General features: G+C 34.4%; 3 protein-coding genes across 7 annotated transcripts in view; 1 reads left to right on the forward strand and 2 right to left on the reverse strand.

The window, feature by feature from the left end:
• LOC144834672 (protein phosphatase Slingshot homolog 1-like) overlaps nucleotides 1–3,498 on the reverse strand; it is a 58,176-nt gene extending 54,678 nt beyond the window's left edge. For all 4 annotated transcript variants that reach the window (XM_078689559.1, XM_078689560.1, XM_078689561.1 and 1 more), the window contains exon 1: nucleotides 3,326–3,498. In XM_078689559.1, coding sequence (XP_078545685.1) covers nucleotides 3,326–3,391 — 66 coding nt within the window. In that variant the 5' untranslated portion in view covers nucleotides 3,392–3,498. The remainder of the gene's footprint in view (nucleotides 1–3,325) is intronic.
• The window catches only part of LOC144834680 (CDP-diacylglycerol--inositol 3-phosphatidyltransferase-like), a 107,577-nt gene that overhangs the window by 62,837 nt on the left and 28,471 nt on the right, over nucleotides 1–16,269 (reverse strand). The gene's annotated exons all lie outside the window — the stretch shown is intronic.
• On the forward strand, nucleotides 3,821–15,561 carry LOC144834676 (EF-hand calcium-binding domain-containing protein 5-like). 2 transcript variants are annotated; one of them, XM_078689567.1, is made up of 20 exons: nucleotides 3,821–3,893; nucleotides 4,716–5,497; nucleotides 6,021–6,235; nucleotides 6,536–6,609; nucleotides 6,839–7,094; nucleotides 7,239–7,925; nucleotides 8,205–8,315; nucleotides 8,656–8,864; nucleotides 8,975–9,131; nucleotides 9,298–9,443; nucleotides 9,592–9,720; nucleotides 9,929–10,101; nucleotides 10,623–10,716; nucleotides 11,810–11,944; nucleotides 12,263–12,412; nucleotides 13,007–13,093; nucleotides 13,847–13,950; nucleotides 14,105–14,355; nucleotides 14,616–14,942; nucleotides 15,280–15,561. In XM_078689567.1, exons 2-20 carry the CDS (start codon nucleotides 4,773–4,775, stop codon nucleotides 15,456–15,458), a joined length of 4,209 nt encoding a protein of 1,402 aa, XP_078545693.1. In that variant the 5' UTR covers nucleotides 3,821–3,893; nucleotides 4,716–4,772; the 3' UTR covers nucleotides 15,459–15,561. The 2 variants fall into 2 exon arrangements, with proteins under 2 accessions (XP_078545693.1, XP_078545694.1); XM_078689568.1 differs by lacking the exon at nucleotides 13,007–13,093.

Here is a 16,269-nt window from a genome sequence, read left to right on the forward strand (position 1 = left end):
CTATAAATAAGAATCACATATCATTATAATTGTTGTTCTGTGAATATCAAAATTCATATACAACCCAAAATATAAAGTATCGGATAAGCAGAAACTAGGATGGGGATCAGTACAATTAATCTCACACTGAGATATACAAGCCTACCCTGGGATATACAGAAATAGTACACCCTGGAATATAAGCCCTAGACGAATTAAACTGCTTATGTCAATTATTATACTGTTTACATCATAAATGTATTATTTAAAGACCCATTTCCTATAATTTGTGACGTTTTGTAGAAATAATGCATATATTACTTTAAAAACATTAAACCAGGTCATCCCTTGTCTTAAATGTACGTTTTATGGTAAATTATGATAAAAAGTGAGAAACAATGCACTACCTAAGTAGCTCACGGTGAATGTCCTCTCGTGGCTAGGCTTAGTTTTGTAGGCCTAGCTGGTAAACATCGATAACGTACGGACATCGTACACTAGCTATATACCTAACCTGACGTTGTATAGTTGCTGCATTAATTGTCTTTCTGTTTTTGCTAGACTTTGTTGATTGGGAAACCCAGTATTTTCGCTGAAATGTTAGGAGTCTTCCATTTATTTCGGCCTCACGATCGATCGAAAAGTGGGTGAAGAAAAATAGAGATATCAATCTGTGCGCAATGGATGTTGGGATTTTTAGCGGGCCGCTAAAATTATTAGAATCAACTTATTTTTCACATTTTTTTACCATTTAAAGACGAGCAAAGTTATCTCAATAGGACCATAGTATTTATTTTTACATTAAATGTAGTTTGTGACCTTAAATTAGATATAAAAAACGTAGGGAATGGGTCTTAAATATGAAATCTACTGTTGAGTGAATCAATTGTATAGTACTGTACAGTAAATATACTGTGCATAGCTTCCTTGTGATGTTTATATGACCTTTAATGTATTACACTACAGTACACGTAATGTAATATTTAAATAGTACAGACCAAACACAGACTGTACTATACAATAGAATTAAAAAGTACCCTCAACATAATGTGCAAACGTGTAAATAAAATCTACTGTTCCTTTCACTAATTACACTTCCTTGTTCACGACTACAAACAGGATCGAACCCGGATTATATAATTAAAAACAAGTTTCTGACCCTCGTATTACATAGATTGAAAAGGTATTAATTTTATAGCCATCAAGACGATCTCTAGATTTCTTAAATCATAGAGTACTGTGACCTCCAAAAAAAGATCGAACCATGACTTCATTGAATAACAAGCAAGTGTCTGAAATCACCAAGCTAATTATAATAATCATTGGTGTATAATTTTGATGAGTTGAAAGTACATTTTCACAGGTTAGTTTATAAATGTTATTTAACTAGCAGCTTCCTTGTGCTATGACCTTAAAAATAGGATATTGTAAAACCACAATAGGGAAGGGCTCCTTTGGATTAAAACAAATATTAAGTAAAATTATTTATATTATTATATTATTTAAATTATGGAAGGGCTTGGAATTGACAGAAAACTAACTATATTTTAGGGCCTGTTTCTATTGAGCAGAAAATACGGTTTTGAACACCGATCTTTTCAAGAACAGTTTTTTCTTGCCAGTCAGAAATGGGTCTCCACAAAAAAAAAAATGGTTTCAAAAACCCCAATTAATTCCGGTCTCGATCGCAAAGAACAGTTAGAAAACAGTATGAATGCTAAAAATGTAGTATGATGAATTGTATCTGAAATGATGATGATGATTTACCACCACAAATTGATTTTACAGAAGGCAAAAAAAGCAATTTTCTGATAGATTAATCCCTGGGAATGACACTTTAATACTCCACTGGGTCAGTATTATTTTAAACTCAACAATACATCATTTTGAATTTAAAATATTAAGGCAACTAGTTGACTAGTGGTAATTTAAATCAAGTCAAGTTTTCCTGTATAAAGGTGAACCAGAGGTTAAATGCACCAATTACAGCATGTCATACTGGGGAATCCTCATACTGTACATACGTAAACTAGTGGCTCTAAGAAATCAAATTATGTTACATTAATACAGTTATGTGCTAACCACCTGGTTTGTATACCGTGTACTACAGTAGTTGAATAAGTTACAAACAAAATTAGATAAATAATGCAAGGAGATGAGATACCAAAAATGTATACACGTTTAAGTTAGTTTTGCCAAGATAGAGGAGTTGGTACAATGTTGGTTTTACAGTAAATCCTGATTCACCTGTCTGGTTTAAAGGGACCGCAGACACAAAATAGACAAGTAATGTCAGGGCCGTAGTACGGGCGTAGCCAGGATCTGTTAAGGGGATGTTCAGATTTCTCTCCTCCCCCCCCCCCCCCACCCAAAATTTTTCAATTTACAAATAACCTTTTGTACTGTGGGGTATGTATTTAGAGGATTTTCAGAGATGAGGGTGAGGTATTGGGTATGTCGGGGATGGGGGTTTGCAGTCGGTTAAGGAGGGTTCACTGTAAAGGGGAGATTCGCCCGAACCATAAAAACCCCCATGGCTACGGGCCTGAATGTCACTGATTGGATATGATTGATGTTAATAATGTACTGTACTGGCTATGCCCTTTTAAAAGAAGTCTTATCTTTATTTGATATAATTTTTTATTTCATTCTTGTTCTGTATACAACAACATATAACAACATATGTGAGAAACAATAAAAACAAATAAAATGCCAATAATATTAATTAACTAATAATTTAAAATATGTTTTAGAATATTAATATTATATTAATATTCTAAAATATATTTTAAAGTATATTTGAAAAAAATTTATTGAAAATGGGGAAACAATTCAATTCATTTTTTTTAAAAACAAATTAAAATCTAGAACCATGAATCGCATGATATATTAATCGTAAATGAATAAAATAATTTTGTTGGGGTCTCTAGTAGGGCGTATCATTATTTAATATTGGTTTAATATACCAGACTATCTATGACCGATAATTATCACCATGCATAGTTGATGTCGATGGTATTAAATACTGTAAATGAAAGTTTTGTATGCTGTCATTTTTTATAATTTCGTAAAAAAAGATTTTGCTTTTAAGAAGGAATTGATTGATAAATTAACATAGGTATGATTTGTTTTCTTCTTAAATAAACATTAGATATACATACATTATTTTTATCAGCTGTTTATCAAATACTACACACTTCGATGCGCCATTCACCCTTTCAAAGTTTACTCACCCTACTCCTATCGTCTGCATAATTTCCCGGTTTGCGCTGCCCCGACCGGAGAGGTAAAATCAAAAGGCCTAGTCTGGCCTAGGCCTAGCACAAACGTCAAATTATTTACTTACCGAGACAGATATTGTTGAACTGTTACTTGAATTTGTAGGTGAACGTTGAACTGTTACTAACGACATATTTATATGCAATTTTTGATATTTTTTCTCAAATAAAATCCTTTATAAACATACAAACTTCTCACACACTCCGCCCAGACAATTCTTTCGCTAAAGTTGGAGAATCCGGAAGTGTTGTTGATTTTTGGCAGGTCAACTTCAAATATGGGTGAAAGAAAGTGCCAAAATAATATGCTTACAAAAGAGACACAAAAGTCAATCAATCCTCCTATTTCCTAGGCTAGTTTCCACATATCTTCTGATTTTTACTGAAGCACTTTAATGAAACTCGGTATTAAGCGTTGAATTTCAAGTTGTAAACACAGGGAATGATGTGATCAAATGTAAAAAAAAACATATTTTATCGGCGTCCCATATCAACAGAAAGGATGAAAAGAGGTCAAAAAGAGTTCATACACATGCGCACTTGTATAATTGTACCTTGGCAACTGAACACAAAACACACTTACCGTACCACCACCAAATCCGACAACAAAAATGAAGTTAAAACTCTCTTTGAAAGGTTAGATAGGCCTCTAGAATTTTGTTTCCTAATTATATGTACATTAAGAATGTCTCATTTACTTTTAGTAGGACATGTTTTAGAGAGAAAGAGAGGCGAGGTTTGTTTGTTGTTGAAAGACTAGGCTAGGCCTAGCCTAGGCCTAGCCTAGGCTAGAATAGAAGGCTAGGATTATAGACCCTACTGGGCTAGGGCCTACAAGTACTACCTAGGCCCTAGCAAGAAGGAGCAGCAGTGCTGCCAGCCAGGCAGGCGTATGTTGTATTTAATATTATGCGTGGTCGTTGGGTGTCACACAACCGCTGACAGAGGCCTACTAGCTACAGTAACTAGAGGACTAGTAGGTCTAGCCTAGGCTAGACTAGGCCTAGCCTAGGGAGGCTATCCTACTTGACCTTTTATTTATAACTTTAAAAACCTGAAAAATGAAGATTAATAAAATCAGACTTTAAATTGGCCATTTTGCAGTTTTAATATTAAAGTTATTCATTTCTATCTGTAAAAAAAAACTTTAAAAAAATAATTGTTTCACTTATAAAAACATTTCATTTTAACCAACAAAAACCATTTATTGTCTGACAGACAATTTAAGTATTTTTTTGCTTTAAATTATATTTCTTTTTCAGTTAAATCATTTTTTTTTTCGATCCAGAGTGAATAACTATTATTAGGATGTGACATTAAAATGGCATATTTAAAAAAAAAAAATAGAAAACATTTTTTAGGGGGACAATATAGCCCCTATCTTTAATTAAGAATTTGTAATATAAATATTCATAGTGATAATTTGTTGTACTTGTTTGTCTTGACATTAATTTATAGGAACATTTTGCTGGTGAGATATTATTAATTATAATTACGGTAGCCTACAGTATACAAATGGCTAGTGTTGAGACTATGATGAGCAGTGGGAGCCCAACTGTTGGTGCAAGACCAACGACCCAAGGTTCAAGACCATCAAGTAGAGTTGGTTTCATAGTGGAAGCAAGACCACATTCGCGACAGGGATCACAAGGAAGCAACACCAGCGATGGCTTTCATCCAAGACCACCCTCAAGCCCAAGAAGAAGTGATCGTGGCAGTCCATCTGAAAGACCACCTTCGGTCAAATCGTTACGCTCAAAAACTGAAATGTCAGAACATTTTTCACCAATTGTAAAGTCTGCTGTTCGCAGATGGAAACGCTTTCATGAAAATAGAGTGCTTGAACGATTCAAAGTTCGCAAACTTGCAAAGAACGAGCATATCAAAACAGTTAAAGAGGAGAAGTTGCGACTAGCTCGCAAAATCCCAATTGATGTTCTCGCGATTGAGTGGATGAACACGCATGAAGTTACTGTAGAAACGCGTGCGTTTCTTTTGGATAAACTGCTTCCAACTTTAATATTGGGTGTAGAAAAACTGTTGACAGAAGTTGAAAAAAGAGGTTTAGCAGAAACAATCGAACCCAATCCAAATTTTAATCCTATAAATTATTTGGCACAGTATTTAATGAGAAACAACCCACGATACAGCAACTTTCCTGAAGCATCGCCATACATCCGTGGCTTAAAAGATGTAACTGACGAACTAAAAGAACATGTATTTTCTTTTGAAGACAACAGGTTGGTGAAATTAATTTGTATTGGGAATAAATATGGTAAATTCTAATAACAAACTTCAGATAAGAGTTAGTAATTATTTTTTAAAGATGCAGTGTCCCCCAAAAACATGAAAAATGAAGATTGATTTAATCAGACTTTGAATAGGCTATTTTGCAGTTTTAATAAAGTTATTCACTTCCATAGAAAAAGAATGAAAAAATAATTTTTTCACTTATAAAATGTCAAAATAATCAATTTGACTATTTTTTTTGCTTAAATTACAGTTTTTGCAGGTAAATAAATTATTTTTGATCCAATTTTTGGTCAAAGTGGATAACTATTATGTGACATTAAAATGGCATATTCAACAACAACAACATTTTAAAGAATAATTTTTTCTGGCAGAGAGAATACATCTTTAAACTTTGTAATTTATGAAATAAAAAAAATAACACATGATGTTATTATGTTAATTAATATTTATGCATTAATTTTGATAATTATATAAAAAGGACAACAAATTGAGCTGTTATATTTTTAAAAGGTTGGCTAGAGCTAAGGCAGAGGCACGCAGACAGCGTGAAGAGCAAGAGAAAGTTATTCAGCAGAAGCAAATAGAGAAGAGGCTTCGTTCTGCCAATATCAAAGACAATTTCAAGGAGTGGTTAAGGAACTCAGAAGGCAAATTGATGATGAGGCTACTACAATCTTCTCTCTATTCTTTTATTGAGAGTTTTCAAGAAATATCTGATGAAGAAGGTAACTTTAGCGAGTGATTATCAGGGCTGGAACAAGTGTTTTTTTACGGTCGGACAACCACATTTGAAGTATCATCTTTTACAATGACACTTTTAGAAATTTAGAAAATTGAAACTAAGAGCGCAGTAAACCATGTCCCAGCACATTTAACTATGTGCTTTATTGTGATATAAAGGTTCTTCTTAATCACATTAAACCAAGTGTATTTAATAGTTAATATCAAATACCAATAGATTACCATACATAATGACAAATTAATAAAATAGAGATAAAAGTAAAATAGTTCTGTTTAAATTTTAGCAACAAAATTCACAATGGATATCAAACCAGTTGAAGATCCAGAGAAGACTGTGACAGCTGAGGAGTTTTCAGAGGTAAAGATATCTATTATTATATATATTTATATATTTATTTCTCTTTAGTGAGTAGTATGTAGTACTAGTAGTGCTTTTATAATGTATCACCATTGGAAATTTATTGAATAATTTGGTCATGTATGTATGAATGCACAAAGAATTGAGATATTTTTGCCAGTTAGCATGGTAGACCTTTTCTGCAGCTGCAATGGGAACATATTGACATATTGATTTCTCTTACCCACAGTTTGTAAAAGAATATGCCAATGATATGCCAGCAGAGATCTTCGGCAAGTTCATGAAACACATGTCACAGTGTGCTAATGCATTTTGCAAGTCAAATGAAAAAGAACGCCAGCGGTCTCTTCTGACTGACCTCTTTAGGAAGTGTGACCACACAAATCTTGGTATTCTTGACCGGCATAGGGTGCTTGCATTGTTGGAGGCGTTTTGGGACAATGCTGCTTGGCCTATCAGACGAGTTTTAAGGAACCCAAGAAAGTGTAAGTATTTTTCTAATGCATTTGGAATTGATTGCTTAAATACTTATATCCAGAAGCACAACCATCTTATAAAATGTACTACAATCGCTGTAGAAATGATCCATATGTTTGTACACTTTCATATGACTTTTATTTGTACTTCAGGGCCTGTTATTGAGATAGATGAGATGGAGGATGATGTTGAAAGTGTTACCACAGAGGGATCTCTGCCAGGATCATTGTCCAATGTAGAAGGCCGTGTGCTTAGCGTATCTGGCAAAGAGATTCCTAACCCAACACAAGAAGACAAAATGGAAGAGAGTAAACCACAAGTGACAGACTCATTAGAGCAACACATTGAGATAGAAACTGCGGAAAAGACAGAGATCAAAGAAGATGAGAAAGAGGTTAATCAAGAGGAAGCCAAACCTGATGATAGTCATGACCAAATGCCTGAAGAACCTGCAAAAGAAGAAGAAGGCGAAAAGGAAAGCCCTGTAGAGGAAAGTGGTGAATTAAAAGAAGCCAAACCTGATGAAAGTCCTGACCAAATGTCTGAAGAACCTGCAAAAGAAGAAGATAAAGGTGAAAAGGAAAGCTATGTAGAGGAAAGTGGTGAATTAAAAGAAGATACACCTGAGGCAAAGACACCCACTGTCAATGAAGAGACTAAGCAAGCTGATGAGAAAAACATAACACCAGAACCATCAAAAGAAATAGAAGAATCAAAAGGAGATGAAAACACACAAGTGAAGTCAACAGCAAGTCAGCAACAAGATGAATCGCAACAAGTTGATGAATCTGAGGAGGGCGGAGAAGTATCCAAAGATAGAACAGTAGATGACAAACAAGGTTTGTTCCAGCTTATGGCATTTACTAAAGGCCAATTTACACACGCAAGCGGTAGCGGTAATAAAAACATAGAATCTATGTTATTCCTTATGACCATTTACACACAACGTGGACGGGTGGTATCCCCCGGATAGGTACAGATTCTACGTGGGACAAGCTACGCAATTTTCCGCTTACCGTTACCGCTTGTCTGTGTAAATTGACCTTTAGCCTAGTACTAAACTAATGGAGTGCTTTGTACTGAAACAGGGATGGTTTTTACATGATATTTTATTTTAGAAACGGTTTCTGCAGAAGGTTCTGCATTATTCAAAGAACCACACCCACCTACTGCGACCTCCATTGGCCAAGCCAGTGTCAGCTTCCGAGAAGATGTAGCCAGTCCTAAAAGTAAGTATGGGTCATTTTAATAAACTGAAATTGTATATATTATTTAGCGTTTGTAAAGGTTTTGTAATTTCATATACATTATAGTAAAGATGTAGACTTGCCCCTGTCTGTAGTTATTTTTTCGATTTTTGTCTGAAAATTACATGATGTGATCGGGACTCAAGTATTATATGTATGAAACGCCCTATATGCCAAAATATTATCTTTATATCTTTTAATTAATAAGTTGAATCACAGTCTATAACCTAGACTAATAAAGATGCTGAGATTAGTCATCAACAGGTTACGAATATTGCTATAAAATCTTGCACATTTTTCCCCCCTATTTTTAAAATTGCAGATCAACCTTATCCTCGTTCTGATGGCCGGAGTCTCTCTGTGACGACCAGCGCATTTGATGAGAGTACACTGAATCCTTCACAGTTTGCTCAGCTTATTCTAGTGTTCTTGGGAGATGACTTACCTGATGGTACCATCAAGGAATTGATTACTTATATTAGAGAAGGATACATAGAAACAGAAGAAGAGAAATTCAAACGTATGCAACAGGTAAAGGAAGCTCATTTTCCCATATTATACTGTTTGTATGATGTGAATAAAGTTGAAAGGAATACTAATCTATTTGTTGATCTTAACACTCTTTGTTACGTTGCTTCCAGGCACGCAAACAAGTTCAAACTGCCAAGCGACGTCAAATGATGAACCAACTGTTTGATCGTTGGGACAACGATGGTTCAGGATACTTAGATCTGGAGGAGCTTCTTATTGTACTTGCAAAGTTTAAAGAAAATATGGAGTCAAAGGTCGTAAAAAAAGGTTTGCATTAAATGCTATTATTTTTATCCCATAAAGGGGCCTATAGCTAAAAATACTGCTACTGATTATTAAAACATTTTGTTTCAATATTTTTACTGATAAACGGTTTTGTTAATTGATCTACGTTTGGTTGACATGATCTTTGATTCATTTGATATCTCCACAGCTTTAAAAACATTAAATAAAGAAGAAGGTGACTTAAGGCTAAACAAGGCAGAGTTCCAAGCTTACATCAAGGCTGTGTGTGACCACCTTCCAGGAGGAGATGATAACTTTGACCCATTGATTGAATTTCTTATGACCAGTGTAGAGGTATTGACACCATAACTTTTTAAACTAAAGCTATGTCTACACTATCAAACTAGTTTGACAAAAAAAGTGTGATGTGGCCAAATATGGTTGGTATGGTTATATGACATCATCATGTCCATGTTGTATGTTTGTTAAATTTATTTTACAGAGATCTTACGAAGAAAGAATCAGAGGTCAAGCTAGAAAGAAGTGGCTGGCACAAATTGTTCAATCCGCTCAAACCAGTGGAGCAAGTCTTGATCCTGTTTTTAAGTCTGTCTTTAATGCTTTATATAAGGTATGTATAAGCTCTGTCTACACTATCAAATCGTCTCGAAAGATTTACTAGAGTGCAAATAAGCAATTTTTGTACACTTGCCCTACGGTTTATAGAATTATCCGAGAAGACTTGTTCTACCACCAGAACCATTAAACGAGTGAGGCTTAAATCTTTGCCACTCGCTCACAAGTTATTATTTATTATTATTTTGATTTTCCTTTCTTAGGACGCTGAGCAGCATGGTAGAGGAAAGCGCATCAGTGCCAACGTTGCATTGCTTGAGCACAATGACATGGCACCTCACCGAGGCCCAACATTGTTACGCTACGTTGCGGCAACCCCAGATGATGCTCACTTCATGCTTGGCAAATTGCTATACAGGGACATGAGAGGAATCAGGTAAACATATATTTATCCAGGTACAGGGGCGGATCCAGCATTATAGATTAGGGAGGCTAAATATTTCATAAATGATAAAAATGATCCGTCAGGTTGCAGAAAAATAAAAATAGTCATTATTTTATTTTAAAAAGTTAATTTTAGCCCCCGCCTAAATCCGCGCCAGAGGTATACATAAGATATAGAAGAATCTATAGCCACACTAACCTTTGAACTGAATTATATGTTTAGTCTAGCTGTCACTATGTTCATACCTACAAGATGTACGTTAACACATTTTCCAGAGACCAGCTAAACTGTATGCGCAAATCTTTATTAAGATCAAGTTTTGGATGACTGTATTAGATATATTGATAGCATGGGCAGATCTAGGATTAGGAGAGTGCGTGCATATTATAATAAAAGCCTGTCCAACTGTCAAAAGTGGAGCGCACATGCATAGCATTAGTAATAAAAATAGTTTTTGTGACAAAATAAGAACATTTTAGATAATCTAGTAATTATTTCTTTGATTATTGTAGTTTTTCATCTGTTGATACTGGAAAGCCACTCCATGTTCCAAGGGTCCAGAATCATGGTAACATCATGTTCTTCAATAATGATAGAACTGAAGAGGTTGGTATTTCAAATATTCATGACACTAAAATACATACATAAACATCTTTTTTGTATGATACTCTAAATGGGGATCATTTGGTGGCAATTTCAGTAGTGGAGTACACAAACTCATTCTTTGTAGAAATATATTAGTGTACAGTAGTAAAGATTTCTAATTATACCACTTTTCTGTGACAAACTGCCTGGAAATATATAGCTAGCTACTCTTGATTCCAAATAGAGACCAACACTACTTGGAGGATAAGGTTTCCATTTCTAACTTCTGTTATTTTTTATATACTCTTCCTACATGCAATCAGAATAAGAAGCTTTCTATTGATAACTATGATCCTAGTAAAGTAAGTTTCACATTGATGCAGGCTGGTGTGAAGAAGCTGAGCATGTGTGAACTACCAACTAACTTTCATTGGGTGGTTTACTACATACCTATCCCATCATCCTAAGGGTGCATACCCTCCTTACAAAATGTATCTATTACTTATGGTGTAGTACAAATATAAAGCTTGGTTCTCACTAGGATGCAACACAAGGAAGTAACGCAACACAAAGTGATTTGACCAATCCTGAACGATGAATTATTCGAACAGTCGCATGTGATTGGTCAACTCGCTTGCGTTGCGTCTACATCCTTGCGTTACGTCCTAGTGGGAACCAAGCTTTAGTGGTAGTTAAACTAAATGTATGAATTAATACAAAGGTAAAGCTACATCGGTCTGTAACTGTGTAGGCTATGAAAAAATTAACAACTGTATTTTTGCAATTCACTGCCTTGGAGTTACACACCAGCTAAGTTGTTGATATTGGTTTGCACTAATCTAAGCAGATTTAATGTGTGTATTTTTTTTCTCAAAGTAATATTCATTTAGTGTGTTTGCTGTGCATCATTTGTTTCATCACCTGCAGTGCATTTTACTACTTTTAAGGGACTTATAGGAGTTGACCGTAGTTTTTGCTTCACAGGAAATTGTCCCCTTAATAAAAGTGTCCCCTGAATAGAGGTGTCTCAAATAAAGGGTTCCACTGTATATAAATTACAAAATAAGGGTATTGCTTTCTTCTTAAATTATCAATAATTTCTTTTTCTGACCAGGATCGACAGGGCTCGTTTATTGTTATTCCATTGAAGGATCAAATGCGACGTGTGTTTGGAACTTTAGGAATCGACACACTGAATGACCCGCAAGAAAAGAGCATATTTATCACACATGAGATCAGCTTCTTTCAGGTAAATCATTCATTCATTTAAAACAATCTACCCACAACAAACTAAACTGGACTTTCTGGAATACATTTGAGAGCCGTAACGGCTATGAGTGCTAACTCGCTAAACACAGGGGCCCTAGAGCTTATGGGGGCCCATGAGCAGTGCCCAGAGGAAAAAACAGGCATTAAAATATGCTTAAAAGGTTAAAAACGCCTGAGACCTCCAGCGTTGGAACTTGGAGGGCAACTTAGGTTTTCTAAAACAGGAGCCTCAGGCCTGTGCGTTACGCCACTGTTTGACTGATTGTAGTCAGATAGATAGTTTTCTGTTTATTTATAGGGGGTCAGCAAAGCTTTCAGCACAGCGTACCATTACATTGACATTCGACGAAAGACACTCCGCATTGCAGAGAGCGCCATCTCATGGATTCACCGACGTAGCCCTCATGTTATGCAGGTTGATGTATTCATTGTTGAGCCTGACGAGAAGGTATGACTGCTGTAGCTTTACATATAGGAATAATAACAGTATTCTATACTAATACTAATATTATCATAAGCTTTAAGTTCATGTATATTTAATCTACAATCTTTTTGCACATTAACATTTTGTAACGCTGGTGCTAATGTTATATAATACTGTACACATTTAAATTTTAGTTTCTTTTCTTTTTGTTGAGTTCAAAAGGCATGTTCATGAATTGTTAAACTCTATAGCATATATATTATATTACAATATTATAGTATAATATTTTTAGTAACCTTTAATAATTGCGCTTCTGTTTTGTAAATAATTTTGTGCCCATTGATTTCACTGCTTTTTTTCTGTAGTTTATAACAGCAAAAACTAAACTTTGACGAAAAGTTTTGAATTTCCGAATTATTTCATTTTTATGAACATGGCTTAGAGTTTTGTAAAATTTATACTCATATTTTAACCTTACTTATTTTCCATACAATTGTATTTTCACATTTTGCTTTTTAATTTCATATAGTTTTTTTCTTTCATATTAACACCTTGTTTCTGTTGTATGGTGCAATTTAGAGAATAAAACTAACATTGTTCTTGTTACGCACACTGTAGGAATTTAGTAAAAATCAACGTCACATATCAACGAAAACACGCAAACAAATGATGTTCTTCACGGGTAATGCATCTAGTCAGAAGAAGGTTAGATAGGTTTTAAAAAATGATTATGTTTGATAAAGTACCTTGACCGTATGTAATCGGTCTAAGTTCATTGGTCAGTCAGGTGAGATGGCCGATAGGGACTATATAGTCAACAAGCTTACTAGTTCCTGTCATGATATTGAAGTCTAAAAAAGTACAACATTACATTAATTAAAAATATCTTTAAAAATAATAAATAACACTTTTATAACATACAATATTTTTTTGCTAATATTAAGTCTATTGTTTCATAATTAATATTCAAAATAGGATTTATTTTCTTCAAAAAATTGGAAACAAATTTAAACAATAATTTTCACATTTTATAAACAAATAACAAAGAAAATATGTTAAACAATAACAATTTATTAATACATTTGTTCATGTTCTTCTAACATTCAATTGTGCATGCTTTTTTTTCTTTTATATTTATCACACATACTTACTTTTCATGCATGCTATTATAGCCTATACTATATATGCCATACTCAATGTCTATACTATGGAGCTTATTTATCCATGATAATTTGATATTTACCTTATTATATTTTATCGTGTTTTATAGTATTCTTTTATTTGTTTGCACTTCTTTCTATAATATTATAATAGTATTACATAATTCATTTAATTTCGAAAATATTTTTATCATATTAAGTAGAGTATATTTAATTTCAATTGACATAATTCTTATGTAAGTTTCTATTGTTTTTGTGAGTTTAAATATTTAAAATCTCAAATTTCATTTGAATTTAGCTGGAAGATTTTGTTCTTCGTAAAATGCTTACAACAGATCGGCATGGAAACACAACTACACATGATAACCCACAGAAGTTGGAAAGAAAAGAGAACCTCTTCAGGTATGTTTTAAAAAAAATGTGTACATAATTATAGATGATGCTCACCACTAAATCCCCAAACTTGACCTAAGGTCAGATTTAGGAAGGTGGGCTTATTCCTGAGTCAGTAGACCTACAGTATTTATATAATTTTTTCAAATTTTAACTGTTACAGAGATTACCTGTTTAAGTGTATCGATAACTCGGAAACCATTGCTGCTGATGCATACGGAGTTCGACACACAGCTTTTCCACTACGTGACCCTGATGGTCGGGCTGTTGCTATCGTGGACATCAGTATTGGTGAATTACGTGAGCTTCCAAATCACGAGAACAAAGAAGTTCAAAGGATGTTGAAACTTCTACAAACAGCACACAAAGAGGTGTCGCAAGAATCTGCCGGGGGAGACAAGACTATTGTGTTAGGTTAGATCATTTTCTTCTGTATGCTTTAAGCTCTGTCTACACTATCAAACTGTTTTGACAAAAAAGGTGTGATGTGCCCAAATATGGTAGTGATGTGCCCAAATATGGTAGTGATATGACATCATCATGGCTATATATGGGCACATCACATTTTTGTCACATAATTTTTGATAGTGTAGACAGTGCTTTAAACAATTTAGAAATACAGTAATAAAAGATTTTTGAGAGACATTGATCCTGTTTCTTCTGCAAATCAACAGAGGCTGAAAAAGACAGTGAGCAGAACCGCATAGATATTATGTTTGACCGTATCATGTTGATGGACTTAAGAGAGAACGTAGGCAAACTGAACGCAAGGGCATTTGCTGAGCTTAAGAGCTACAAGGAACCACCAAAAGTGATCCATGATATCGTGTTATCAGTATTGACATTGTTCTTCCAAGAGAAATCAGAATCAGGTGAATTGGAACAGTGGAATAACTGTAAACAGTTGATCAGCAGTGACCTTATAAATAAGATTGGCGAATTTGACCCTACAGCCTCGGACGCGGTCAACTCGGTTCAGAAGATTGCAGGAACACTAAAAGGTTAGACAATTTTGTTTTTGTTCTTTTGATCTATCCACTGGTTCTTTTGTGGTGGAAGTGATTCAATGTTAACAACAAGTACTACAGTATGTGAATGCTTTTAAAAGATTCCCAAAAACACCATTATTGATTGCAGAATTTCTCTCTTTACCAATGTAATTTTGCTGTTATATTAGGGAAGTCGGAGTTGGAGGGTCACAACATTTCCAATGATAATGGTTTTTCTGCTTTTGATCCTCCTCAGCACTCTATTGTGATGTTTGTTTGTTTTGGTCAAAGTTTTGCTAAAGGAATAAAATAGAATAATTTAACCTACTGTTACCATTTCCTTCTGTAGATGTTCCTCATGGTGCAGTCGCCAAGCATGGTTCTCTTCCAGCTCAGCATCTTTACAACTGGGCATTTGTATGTCTTTCACTGCTGGAGCACAGTAAAAAAATGAACGATAAACGCCCCGGAGTGACGCAAGCTATGGCTCCAACTCCGCAGTCAGATGTTATCACAGAAGCCTCTTAAAGAGTTATTGTATATGTGAATTTTTGTTATGCGATTTTCAACCAAACCTGAATTAATTATGTATGTACAGAGTGAAATAATTAAAAACAAACAAAAAATTGAATTTATCTTGGGTTTTTCTATGGTTTATGTTGCACTAATTGATTTACTGGTTTCTCCCAATGACATCATATAACCCAGTCTACATGCCAGACAGATGTAAAGGTCATTGAACTGACCCAGTTCTGTGATTGATCACAAAGAAGTAGTATAACAAATGGTATTCAAACTTCAGTGTCTAGCAAAATTCATTAATTTTGTATCGGTGCTTCTATCTCAAATCGTGAATTTGGAAAACCATAGTACCAAAACGTTGCTAAATACAGTCAGGGATGTGGCTATACTGCCTAGGTAATTCTGTCCTAACTATGGTACGCCAAGGAATTCATACTCTTGTACTGTTTCCAGCATACATATTCACAATGAACTGTCTTTCTGGGTGAATAAGTATTGTAAACGATGAGATCTTTAAGGTTATGTTCACACTTTAGCGTTGATCACTTTTTCACATGAATGAACGTCCAATAAATTTAATAAACAAATATATACGTCTACAAAACATTAGCTTATTTATGTTTTATTCTGTACTAAATTTTAATTTAAAATACATGATTAAACTAAAAAGAAAATCTCCTTATTTAATACAGTACTGAACCTGGTACAGTATAAACTTATCCCTCCTGAACCTAACCTATTTTTTTGCTGTGAAAAACTGTACCAAATAACAACACAACCAAATTATAATCTTGATACCATAATTTCAATCAAAGCA

The sequence above is a fragment of the Antedon bifida genome, chromosome 2 (assembly GCF_963402885.1).
Source record: "Antedon bifida chromosome 2, ecAntBifi1.1, whole genome shotgun sequence".
NCBI classification, from domain to species: domain Eukaryota; kingdom Metazoa; phylum Echinodermata; class Crinoidea; order Comatulida; family Antedonidae; genus Antedon; species Antedon bifida.

Excerpts from the sequence above, each read along its gene's own strand:
- LOC144834676 (XM_078689567.1), top strand. The coding sequence starts at position 4,773 with ATGGCTAGTGTTGAGACTATGATGAGCAGTGGGAGCCCAACTGTTGGT. Across the intron at positions 9,444-9,591 it reads TTCTTATGACCAGTGTAGAG|AGATCTTACGAAGAAAGAAT; the intron begins GTATTGACACCA and ends TTTATTTTACAG. Across the intron at positions 9,721-9,928 it reads TCTTTAATGCTTTATATAAG|GACGCTGAGCAGCATGGTAG; the intron begins GTATGTATAAGC and ends TTCCTTTCTTAG.